The 13,202-nt window shown below is 39.2% G+C and overlaps 1 protein-coding gene across 19 annotated transcripts in view; it reads left to right on the top strand.

Moving 5' to 3' along the window:
* PSD3 (pleckstrin and Sec7 domain containing 3) overlaps positions 1 to 13,202 on the top strand; it is a 644,089-nt gene that overhangs the window by 287,030 nt on the left and 343,857 nt on the right. For 4 of the 19 annotated variants that reach the window (XM_070598608.1, XM_070598620.1, XM_070598619.1 and 1 more), the window contains exon 3: positions 7,066 to 7,153. The exons of the other annotated variants lie outside the window; for them this stretch is intronic. In XM_070598608.1, the coding sequence (XP_070454709.1) occupies positions 7,066 to 7,153 (88 nt within the window). The remainder of the gene's footprint in view (positions 1 to 7,065; positions 7,154 to 13,202) is intronic. 19 annotated transcript variants of the gene reach the window in all.

Genomic DNA, 13,202 nt, shown 5'->3' with positions numbered 1-13,202 from the left:
CCGCTGTCTCCAGCTTCTTTGAGCTTTAGTGTCAGGCCCCGAGTGAGGACGAGGGACTGGGCAGAACTGCAGTGGCCTGGGTCGGCGGGACTGGCTGTGGTCTTTGTTCCTTTTACAACAATCCTACACCTAGCAGTGTGATAAGTTCACAGGGCAGAAAATGATTCTGAAAAGTGGAACATCTTTATGATATCATTTTAACCTAATTACAGATATGTAATGGCAGATTTCTAGGTTGTCCTTCAATGAGTGTAGTTTTTGCTTTCCTGAGAGCTTGGAAAGAAATTTTTTAAAAGTCTAAAATTTTTTCCTGAGTTCTGATTGTTCGTTGAGTTTGGTTAATAGTTAAACAACACTTCCCTCTAGTGAGCAGAGTCTGTAACACAGTTCATAGCTGTTCTCAAATTGTCTGCAGTGCTGTTTGCTTTTCCTGCTAGCAGATTTCTTTCAGATTTGCTTTGGAGGTCAGTTAATATGCTTTCGTTCTTTCTGTTTAATTGGAGGATTATAAAAATTCCAGTATGTACAAATATGTCTTAAATCTGTTGAATCTTAATCTCATTATGATGTTATGAAATTAAAGATTGGGAATTTTCGTGGCAAAAACACTTAAGGTTTTGAGATAGAAATGGTAACCAACTATACTCTCAGATGGACTTTTGGTAGGCCCTTGATAATAATAATGCTTGAATATAAGATTAATTAAAATAATATATGAAATAGTTTGGAGGGTTGGGTTTTTTCTTGTATATAAATTTTCCATAAACTTCTTAAGAAATCAGTATTATTGGAGATGTAATAATTGAAAGACTAATGTGAAAGGGCCTAAACTGGCTATTTCTTAACTGATAGTTTTTAGGTGTTCATTTGTTTTGCTCTGTTAAATTATGGTGTAGGCTGACAGAGTGAGTAGGATTTTTCCTTCATTTTTTGGTTCACTCCTGACTTCTCTGCTTAATTGTAATAGTATTGACTAGTGATGTATATATATATATATATATATACACACACACACACACACACACATGCACGCACATAATGTGTGTGTGTATCTTCATTTATAGCTACCCTCACTGTATATATATAAATTGTAAAAATATTAAAATGGTATTTGGGAAGCAAGGATAAAGATTGTATTTTCTATTTTATCAGGTAGTGTAAGCAGAAATGAACATTATTACACACTTATTATGTAACAGATACCATACTAGGAAATTTTTACATTAGTTACTCTTTAAACTTCAGAAGACTCTTCTGAAACTAGTTTTTCCCCCCTTTATTTCATAGATAAGACTCTCTGAGGTGTAAATAATTTAACCTCAGGCTGCACAGCGAGAAAGCCATGGGACTGGCATGCCGGCTCGAGGGTGACTTCAGAGCCTAGGTCCTCCCACCACGTCCTGCAGCCGTGTAAAGATTCAGAGCGAGTGCCACGACACCCCAGTTGCCAGTCTGCTAACTTTCCACAAAAGTGGGCTGTAGTTCTGACTTTGTCATTAATTGGTAGCATGATAGTGGATAAACTGTTCAACTTTTCTGGCTTCACTTTTTAAAATCTTTACACCAAGGTCCTCATGTCTCACTGAGGGTTGGGGAATGAGGAGATGGTGGTATGCATCTGTGCCCTGCCCCCAATCAGCCAAGGCACCCCCTCTTTTATCTATTTTACGTATTAGACTTCTGTGTCAGACATCATTTGAAGGCGCAGTTTCACCGCTTCAGAAACGTTTTCAACTGTTGGTCTGTGTGATTTCCTTGGTCCTGTCTCGCTCATTGTTTCTGGAGGGATGCTGATCCAGCACCACCGCTCCTTGTGTTTTTCCTTTGAGAAAGAAAGAAAAAATGGCCTGAGGCCTGGATTATGTTCCTTTCCCTGGTAACATTAGGGTCCCGATGACAGGGCCATTAGGAGGAAAGCAGACTCTCCATGGGGCAGTCCTCTGTGTCTCAGGATGCCCAAACGTCGGAATCCTTTATCCATTATAAGTGGAGCACCCAGCCTGCCCTTTTTTCTTGCAGGGTAACTTCCAACAACCCAACCCCCTACATCAGAGGGAAATTGCAATACCAGGAATATGTAGAAGTAAAAAATACATAAAAACCCTGAAACTAAAACTGAAAATTAAAATTTCTATTTGCTTTCAACATTGTAGCATTAGAGGAGATTTCTTGGCAAGATACAAAATATCAGTGCACAAGACCAAGCCCCCTTTCCTCCAGAGCTTCCCTCACAACTTTTTCTCCTCGCTGTGCCTGTGTTGTTGTATGTGGAAGTATCCGGTCAGCGTTCATTCACTTGATGAGACAGTGTTGTTAATAAGGCCAGGGCCAAGTCTTAAGGTATAGAAAACTTGTATTTCAGGACATTCAGGAACTTTGCAACCTATTTCATAAAAATGTTTCTACTGGTTAAAAGTGGGGGGACCTAGGCCCTAGCAAATGAGTAGGATGACTCAATGCAAAACACAGCTATACTAGGAAAAAGCGGTTCAGGGAGCTTGGCCTTCTCATGCTGGATTGTTCAGTATCTAAAATATGGCCCCTTTAGTTGTCCTTGAAACAGCTGGCATGGTGAACTTTGAGTTAGTCCTCGTTAAAACAGAGAGAATTAAGAAAAGAAGATTGAGACCATGTTTTAATTTTCTTTTTAACAGAAAAATGACTAGAGGCTTTTTTTCTTTTGGTGGTGGGTTCCCCAGAATTTGTTGGGAACTGACATTTGTATAGTTTTGGTTCTTATATCTAGATAGTTTAAAAAAGAGGGGGCAGGAAATAAGTTTCTTTGTTTAATACATTTAATTAATTTTTACAGATATATATTCAGTACTTGCTGTGTACTCATTACTGCTAATCACAGCTTACAAGAAGCTAATGAACATACAAGCAAAACAGCATTCATATTGGGAGCCATTAAAAGAAGATGATATGTAATGAAGTGCCAGATAACTGGTATAAAGCTCATGAACAGATGATTGATTGCATGTGAAAGAGCCTGCCTAGAGACAGGCATCCACTCTGTCAGGAGACGACCGCTGAGGTCAGGAGCAGCGTGGAGACCAGGGCAGTGTGGTCATCATATTCTGCGCAGCAGAGGAGAGAGCAGGGCAGGGTATGAAGCGCGAATCAGAGGTTTCTTAGAGGGATGCTTGTTTGTTCTGTGCCTAGAAGGATAGGTCGTATCAGAATATATAGAAAGAATTGGGAGAACATTCTGTTCTAGGAGAAGATGAGAGTGCTGTTGTGGAGGACAGTGAAATATTGACTCAGGTGGAGAAGTGAATTAAGGGATGATCATGGAAGGCCTTTAATATCAGTTCAGAAGTTGCAATTTGAGGTGTATGTCCCGAGAAGCTTTAATTTAATCCCTCTCAATCTGATTGACTGTCCCTTTCTTTGGGGATCCCACTCTGCCTTAGAGTCAGGCTCTGTTACTGAACCAGTCATTTGAAAGGCACTAATTTATTTACAGGTTTTTCTTTCATTAAATGAGACTGAGACTACACCTGGTTACCTTGATTGGCATTTGTTTTTGAAATTCCTCATTCATCAATTTACCTATTATGCTCAAGGTGGGTTACTTCTGCACATAGCTTGAATTTAACCACTTATATTGAATCTTAAAATTTAGATTTTTGTTATGTCTTGCTCTCTCATTCTTGCGTGCTGAGTGCAAAAGACAAAAATGAAATCCTCTTTAGCTATACATTTAAGAAATTTTTCTTACAAAAAAAGATTAAATGAAAGGAAATTAAAATTAAGCAACTATCATCATTAATATTATTGTTTTATCATTTATCTGCTGCTGTATTCGCAGTGTGCTACTCCATTGGTATTTATTTTAGGAACTCATTGGTTTGCTCTCTGAATCTGTGTATTAGAGATGTTTTACAATGAGTTGCTCGTGCTGCTTTTTCTTAGCTTGAGTTGCGTTAGGATATGAAGTTGCCGCATCAGATGTTCTTGGTTGAACATTAAGGTGTGTTGGCCACAGAGAACTGCCTGTGCCGCTCACACACATCGAGGTGTCTCTAGGCTGTCTGAGCTTTCCTAGCAAGTAGTGAGATAAATTTGAAGTCTCTAAGGCATTGGTAAGATGCCTCTTCTCTCCTCACATCCATTTGCTCTTAACTATAAATTTCCCCATTTCCACTGTTCATGATCTTTGACATTGTCTAATTTGGGTGTAATAGTTTGTTCTATGAAAATGGAAAAAAAATTACTGCCAGATCTGTTTGGTGCGTTGAAATTTCTTTAAATGACTTGAATTAAAAGGAAAATTTCTTAGGTAGTGAGAGCTGTGAGTACCTAACATGAGACCCTCGGAGGCAGAATTTCTTAACTTTAGAGGATCTGTGAGCCCCCAGAAATTTTATGCAAAGTTTGTATAAATATCTGTCTGGATTTTTTTTTCACTGGGAGAGGGTCTGTAGCTTTCTCAAGGAGGTGCATGTGCCAAAAAAGTTATGAACCACTTCTCTGAGACCTGAGTAAAAGAAAACTCAGTTTAAGGATTATATTTTCATACTCACACAAATAACAACTATTACCCTGAATCAACTAGGCTAATAAGATGTTTACGATTAAATAACTTCTTTTAAATAGTTCAGTTCTGAATCTATATTGGCATAATTGTTTTTGCAAGATGTGCCTGATAGTGGAAAAGCCAAAGGGATCTATTTATACTTTCAGTTCCTTTTTACCATTTTAAAAATTGATATATTTACTGTGCAAAGACCACTTGCTATATATAATCTTTATAAATATGGGGAGTGGTGAAAATTGTTTTAGGTACATGTACCCATGGCTTGCCTTGTAAGTTAACATCATCATCCTAGTAAAGAATTAATGAAGACCGTTTAACTTTTCAACACTATGGTAGTTATCTGGGATATAGAAAATATGAGATAAAAAGTACGAAGGGAAGACAGTATAAAATCATGAGTATATAAGGAGCCAAAAAAGAGTAGAGGCAGTATATCTTCTGAGAGTAAAAGGGAGGGACAGTCACTATGAGTTGTGTCAGGCATGCAGGACTTCAGTGACAAGTGGGATTTGAGCGGGGCATGAGAGATGAGTAAGATGATTGGAAGGAAGGGGATAACTGTGTGAGTAAAGGTCCAAAGGTGATCGTGTTGCCTAGGGGGACACTGAGTTGACCAGTGCAGAGGTAGCACTGGGTGTGGGTAACAGCATGCATCTTTCTCTGGCTTCCAGTCCTAGCTAGAACCACTCTGTCCTCAGTTTTTTAATTAAATTAAATTAAATTAATTAATTAGTTATTTTTGAGGAAGATTAGCCCTGAGCTAACACCTGCCATAAATCCTCGTCTTTTTTGCTTAGGAAGACTGGCCCTGAGCTAACATCTGCACCCATCTTCCTCTACTTTATATGTGGGATGCCTGCCACAGCATGGCTTAATGAGCAGTGCCATGTCCGCACCCGGGATCTGAACTGGCGAACCTCGGGCCACCAAACCAGAACGTACTGCACCACTGGGCCGGCCCTCTCCTCAGTTTTTTAATTTGTAAAACTAGTACCTTTCTTATAGCATTCTTAGTTTTGTATGGTATGTGTTTGTTATATTTAAAAAGAAAAACCCAATACACAGTATGGTCAAGATAGTATAGGGGAATAAGGTGAGAGGTAGTGGCCCAGTTGCTAAGGGTCTTGGGTGACAGGCAGCAGTTGTCAAACTATGGCCCTTGGGCCAAATCCTACTCATGTCTTGTCTTTGTAGATAATGTTTTATTGGATTAATTTACTGTTGTCTGTGGCTTTTTTAGTTACATGGCAGAGTTGTGTATTTGTGTAAAGACCTTATGGCCTGTGAAGCTTAAAATATTTACTCCCTGGTCCTTCACAGAAAAAGTTTAATGACTCCTGAGTTAATTAGAGCTTTAATTTAGTTACATTGGGAATCTATTTAAAATTTGTTTTGTTTTGTTTGGGGGAATCAGAGGCACATAGTGGGGACACCGGTGACAACAATGCTGTCAGAAAAGTGTTTTAGGAAGATTAATCTAGCAAAGTTACTTAGAGTGGACTGGAGGATCGAATCTGTATTGAGATTGGCAGGCTTTTGGGACCAGTCATTAATTCGTAAAGCGATGCTCTAGAGAAGAGAGAGTGAGAAGAATATAATGAAGGCATAGATACATATGACTTTCAGAAACTAACAGTAGTCTTGGAGACCAAAGTATGGGGATATAGGAGGTCTCTAAAGTATGGCACTAAAGTGACAGGAGAGGTTAATAATCCATCTGATATAGGAGTTCTCTCCCAGAAGCTAGTTTTTCAGGAGAGGTAATCGCTATGGTTTTGACAGGTTGAGTATACCATCAGACATCTGTCAAATACTTAGAAATTGTTGACTTTTAGGTTTTTCTCCACTTCTCTGGACAGACCCAACTTTCCAGAGATGGAAGGCACAGTTCAGAAAGTAGGCTGCCCTTAGTTGCTCAGACACCATGCAGGATCCCAGGAAAGAGAGGATTTGTCTCCTCAGTCCAAGTTTCCCTCTTCCTGGTAATGCCTTTCAGAGTGAAGGCAGTGGGTTGACATGGTGAAATATTGTGGATATGCAATGCATGGTTGGTCACTGGCAGTGACTTGACCACTGTTGGTGAGAGAAGCACAGGGAAGAGTATCCAAAGTGCTCTTGAGCATATCGGCTCAAGTTAGCCCACCGCGTAGAACTCAGCTTCTTCCCTTCTATTCTTAACGTGAGGTGTACATCCCTTCTGGACTCCTCCTGAGCCCTCCCGCAGTGTGGCCTAACTCCGTTATACTGAGCTGCTTCTAGCTCTGCTTTACTTTGTATTTTTTTTCCTCATTGTGTTGTCATTATCGTAAGTTTCTCATGTGTTGTCATCATCATAAGTTGAGGGGTCCTTTTGCCAAGACAGGCAGGAAGGTAGCCTTGAGACCTTTGACTCTACTTGGTACGATTTCTTTTGTGTTTGGCTTCCTTCACTCTTGTAATTAAAAGGCTATAAACTGCTCCAGAGTCACCTTGTTCTCTCTCCTCGTTCTGTGATCCCAATCCAACTCTAGACCCTGCCCCAGTTTCAGGTCCAGTGGATTGACACAGTTTCTGCAGAATTCACTACAGTATTGACATCTTTCCCTTTTCCTGCATGGTGGCTTCCATGTGGTGAGTACTTACACTCAATAAGAGTGGGAGGTGGACTGAAGCTCAGGGGGTGTCAGGTGTGGACGACGGGAATTACTTTTGTGGAGCCTTACTTTCAAATACCTTTGTGTCGTTTTCAGTTACTTTTCATGTGACCCTTCTAATTTTAATCTTGTGACAACCCTGTGAGGTTAAAACAGTGTGTTTGCCTACAGTTACTCATTGTTTGACTCATGAATCAAAATTAATTAGAAATTTTTATTTTAAAAAGCCTAGGAAAAAAAGTGACTTTTAGTGAGATTTTTAAAAGTAATAGGTGAAGGCTGAGGCTCAGAGAGGCAAAATTACTTGCCCAAATCACGTGGTAAGTAATGGAGCAAAGGCTGATTCCCAGTAGTGCTGGTAACATCAGCCAGTTCTGACTAGATATTTCTATGTGAACTGTTTTATGTGTAGTAACCATTTAGAATACTTTTGCCGTGATACCAGTTTGTCTATTGGGTGATAGGTATTTCTTCCAAGCTCTTGCATTTTAGAAGGCAGAGAATACCGAGTAAGAAGGGCAGTGAGCTGGGAACTGAGATGGTTGGTTTTCCTGTATTTAAAGAGTAGAAGCACACAGGCTGAGGAACAGTGGAATGGCCGAAGACGTAGAACCATGGCTAGGACAGCAGATTGCCACAGGGGCCACGTGGAGAGAGAAGTTCTTTACCCTGCCATCCCTTGGCTGCAGGCTGCTCTGCTGTTGGGGCTGGGTCTACAGTTGTCCAGTCCTGCTTCCCTGGCATCCAGCACGTGATGCCCTTATGGATTCTCTAACACAATTCATACTAGATGAGAGTTTTTGAACAGCATCTTTCACTGAAAGAAAGAAAGAAAATAAAAAGAAACAGCAAATAAATAATGGAGTGTAAAGGATAGAGAATTATCCCAATTTTAACTGAAGGCTAGTCAGAAATCAGCTTGATGAGTGCAGGTTATAGGGCCCTTCTGGCTAGCTTCAGTTGCCCACTTAAATGCCATTTGGATACTTAGTGGCAATTCTACTTTGAGGGAGAATCAGTTCCTCATAGAATTTGCATTCAAGTTTTACCTTTGAGTATGGATAAGGAGCCCCTCATGTCACCCATTTAGCCCAAGACTGCTTTCCTTCTGCTCCAGGGCTGTACTGGCACCCTTGGGTTCTCATTCCACCCGGGGCCCCATACGTGAGGAAGGCAGTTTCCCAACTGACCATAAAAATCCTCCTCGCCTGTTACATGCAACCTGAGTTCTAAGCCATCTCAAGCTGACCTTGCAGTTTGACATTTGTGCTTCCTGGGTATCTCAGCAACATGGGTACAGCAGTGAACAACACAGACAAATCACTGACTTCATGGAGGTTTCATTTGGGTCATTGAGGCTTATATTTTGATTATATTCTGAATAATATTAGTTAGCCAACTGTCAATATAAGAATCTATCCAGGATAATATTGGAAAAACCAGACTGTACAACAATAACTAAATTTTGTTACTACATGACATATTGTGTGTTCAGTAAAAATGATGTTTATATGATTTATATTAATAAAAATAACATAAGTATTATTGTAAATAAGTTAATACAAACAATCAACAGGGAAAATAATGTTTAAATTGCCAAACTATGTTAGAATTAAAGACAGGAAGGAAGTAGGGCCCAGTGTAAAATAGTGGTTTGTTTGTTTCCTTCTGCTCTTCTGTATACTCATATTAGGGCCACCAACTAAATTCCTTTTTTTTTTTAATACTTTGATCTGAGGGATGTTTCTTGCTCTCCTTGTCTTCTGTGTGTTGGCCAGGTTACTTAAACTCTCTATACTCTTCATCTATAAAACGGAGTTAATATCCGATATAGCCCTAAATTAGGGTAAGGATGTTTTCCTCAAAAAATTATCAGAAAAGAAGGAGTGGCCATATATTCAAGTTGTTACTGTTTCTGTATTAGGGATGTTTTATTTTGAATAACAAATTTTGGAGAAAACACATTAGCTTGCAATAACTACAGATAATGCTAGTCAGGATACTTATACAGATGACTAAAACAAGTTTAAAAAAGATAGAGAAAACAGATTTCACACACATTTAATAATTATTCCTGGGAAGTGATCCTAGAGTTGTAAGTGCCAGATGTCACTGTAAAGTAGCTTTCTAGAGATGACCTCTAAAGGTCATCCAGTAAGTGGTTACATTGTGGAGTTCACCTAAAGTGAATGGATACTGTAGGTTAGGATAGAATTTCCAGTTATAGCATCACACAGATTTAAAAATTTCTGTATTTCCACTTAGGACAGAACTGAAGACGTACTATAACTTAAAATCAGGCTAGTGCTAGCAAAGATCCTAATGACAAATTGCATGTGAAAGCTTGAATAAAATAATTCCCTGAAATGTAAGAGAATAAAAGCAAGTATTTTTTTGTTTTATATAATATATGATTTTGTGTATGTACAAAATTAACCTAATAAATTATGAGAAGCCATTTGATTATTTAATCTCCATCCTAAAAGTGTATATATTCAATGTGGCCAACAACTTTTTGTCCCATTGGAATTTATGGATTTAACATTAGTTATTCAGGTTGCCTTCTATTTAGGTATACCTGATATTTACTTCTTTAGAAGGTTTTAAGGATTGAGTGAAACAATTAATTGGGTATCTACTATGTGGTAAGCACTGGGTAAACAGGAACTAACAAAGAGACCTGTGTGGGATCTATTTCCTGCTCTTTTGGAGCTTTCCTTCTCAGCACAGGCTGGGGTAGGAGCAGAAACTGATAGTTAGGAGTTACTGAGAAGGGGACAGAGAAGGCCTGGTAGATGAAAACCATCTGGGAACTCCTAAGTCCTAGTTGTGACTCCCTGCCCTCTCCTCCTCCTGCTCCTCCTCTCCCCATCCCCGCCTCTGACCCAGTTTGTGGCATGGAGAAGATGTGGTTCTAGACTCCAGAGAGGGCCACACCCACCACTGCATACTCTTAGGTCTGCTGACTTTGGTCATCTGCCAAGTAGTCCTAGGACATGTGTAGAGTTTTGCAGGTGATTTTTAATCACATTTTTACTGAACATGAAGTTTCAAACATATCAGCTTTTTATAATGTGTGCTTCCCAGTCAGCTTACTAGGAGGGCTTGTATGTGTATTCCTTATAAGTGTTGAAAGGTAAACTGAGGCATATTAAACATTTTGAGAGTTTATTTGAGCAAAAATTAATTTGAATCAGGCAGTATCCAATCCAGCAGATAGAAAGGAGCTCTGTGTTGCTGTACAAAATGAAATACTTTTATAGGCAAATGGAGCAGGAACAAGGAAGTGTATAGTAGACAAAAAAGCAAGTTGGTTATTGCAAAGTTCCTTTCCTTTAGGGGATGGCAGAGGTCTATCAGGCAGATTACATAACTAGTGCTGGACAAGTGATTCTTAATTGACTGGCTTAAGATTCATTTCTGGGAGAGTCAAAACTGTAATTAAGTCTCAGTTTGGTGATGTGGGCTTAGTACAAGTGACTCCATTTTGGGCCTGTTGTCTTGTTTTTAACAATTTCCCCTTTCAATCAGACTCTCAGCTTAACTAAAATATGTGATCGAAATTTAAGGCATTAGTCCTACTCCCAGCTACTGCTCTGGAGTTCTTACAGTTTTTTGGCTGAATATCTGTGTGATATTCACAGGTCACAACATCCTTTTGCTGAATCTCTTTGTGGTATTCACAGGTCATGATGTCAGGTTCACATTCTTTAGGTTGGTCATTCTCTTTGTTCTTTTTCTGACATTCCACTCTTAGGGAGATCATTTACCTGGTGGTTAGTGGCTGTGAACATGCATTTAAAGCTTTTGAGAGAACACAGTGTGCCAGAGAGACTACCATGATTATTATAAGCAGGATAATTCCCAATGTCTCGAGTACACTTTGGAGCCATAGTCTCCAAGACCCAAACCACTGAAAATCAAGTAAGCCAAAGGCCCTGTGGAAGGAGTCCCTTTCTTAACCCAAGTGGCCTGTTCAGTGATCTTATGTAGCTGAGTCTCAACTTCCTCAGAATTGTCAATCTAAGTGCAGTAAGTGGTGTTGGCCACAACACAAACACCTTGTTGCTCTGTTAAGATAGTCATGGGCTGTCCTATTATCAAAAACAACTTCAGTCTGAGAGTCGAGGGGTTTTTACTGGGCAGTTATTGCTTTAGCAGCAGATTCTGCAATGTCTTCAAGAGTTAAGGAGAGGTTGCTGACCATAGCCTCGTTTGTACTTACTCCCAGGCAGGGCGGTAGCTAATTTTGAATCCTGAATGCCTCCTTGTTATTTCTGTTTGAGTCCATGGCTTGGGACTGGAAAGGCGACAGCCATCGAGGCCAGTAAAAAGGTAAAGGTCTGTAGACTGCAAAGGTGGTTTTATTCTGTTTACCCTTGTCTTGTGTTCCTTTCTTTGATCAGAGCCAGATTCTCTGGGTTTGGAGTTGTTAACCAGAGGCAGGGAAGTGGACCCCCAGGGTTAAGTAGCCCGACACAGTAGAGGGAGGGCTGAGTTTGTTCCAGAGAAACTGAAGCATTGGGAGTCAGGGAGAAGGTTGTGATGGGCAGGGCTACAGAATCATCATCATTGTGGCAAATGCAACAGTCATTTGGAGGTTGGATTACCCTCCTTTGCAGTGGCCTGAGATATGAACAATGGCATCATCTTTTGAGTCCAGAGCAAGGCAGAAGGGACAAAAGAATCATAAAGACCTTCATGGTGTAAGAATTAGGAAAAGGATGGTCAGAGAGGGAAGGAGGAATGGAAACAAACATTTTTCATCTGATGTCTTGAGAGAATGCAGTCTACCTCAGCGTTGGCTACTTTTACTTTTCTTCCTAGTCAGTTTGATTTTGGGGTCTCCAGCATTTGCAAAGGACCAGATGTCAGGTGGAGCCTTCTTCAGTCATGAAATATGCACCAAAGTTTTGACACCTTGTAATTTGGCAGCAGTATCAGTGGTCAAGAGTACATCGTAGGGTTATTTCCAAGAATCTCACTTTTATAAAAACATCAGAGTAAAACAATAACTGTATATAAATAACAAAAGACTTAACATTTTCATGGCTAAAGATCTGATGAGAGTACTTTTGATAAGGAAATGTGTTTATTTCTGTGGCATGAAACAATTTAAGGTTGGTAATTGGACGATGAGAGTATTGACAAATTTCTATGAAGTTCCAAGAATTTCTGGAATACTTATATTGGCAACATATATTCACACATATAACCTAAGCAGGTTTATCATCACTTATTTGACAATAATTCCTATGTAGTTTAACATACTAAATAAACCTAATTAATTTAACATCTCTTTTTTACAAGGTGAGAGACAGTTCCTTTGAGATTTTCCAGCGATCTCTGGGAAATCTCAAAGTTAGTTTGAAGTCAAAAAGTGATTTTGGGAAAGTGTCAAAAGGTTTGAAATTTGATTAAATAGGATTATAGATCATTATGAAATAATACTTAATTATCTATATTACCAAAGTGACAACAGGAGATGTTAAAGGCAAATATGGAAGGTTACATAGATGTGAACCAAACTTAGCTCTGTTAATACTGATTACTTAGCTGTCTTAAGTAATCAAAGACCTAATAAAGACAGTGTGAAACACAGTAAATTTTCGTGAGACAAAATCTTTGCTGCTCAGGCAGATTACTTAAAAGGTAAAGAAAAGCCTTTGGTTACAATTTCTAATTAAGAGCAGATGAATAATCTCAGTAAAGTTCGTCGTTTTAACAGAGGGAAAACCAAATTTACATTTTGCACCAAAAAAAGTACACCAAGGTGGACTTTTGATGTTAAAATCCATTCTTTAAAAACTTAAATAAATCCATTCTAATCATAGGTGGTTTGACCACACATAAAATTCTTTTCCCAAGATTCCTTTTCCACAAACCTCCTACAGCTTATTTATTTATTTATTTATATAGAGGAAGATTAGCCTTGAGCTAATCTTTTTGCTGAGGAAGATTGGCCCTGAGCTAACATCCGTGCCCATCTTCCTGTATTTTATATGTGGGACGCCTGCCACAGCGTG

The sequence above is a fragment of the Equus przewalskii genome, chromosome 28 (assembly GCF_037783145.1).
Source record: "Equus przewalskii isolate Varuska chromosome 28, EquPr2, whole genome shotgun sequence".
In the NCBI taxonomy this organism is placed as follows: domain Eukaryota; kingdom Metazoa; phylum Chordata; class Mammalia; order Perissodactyla; family Equidae; genus Equus; species Equus przewalskii.
The sequence above is the reverse complement of the archived record's forward strand: the minus strand, read 5'-3'. Positions and strand labels throughout refer to the sequence as shown.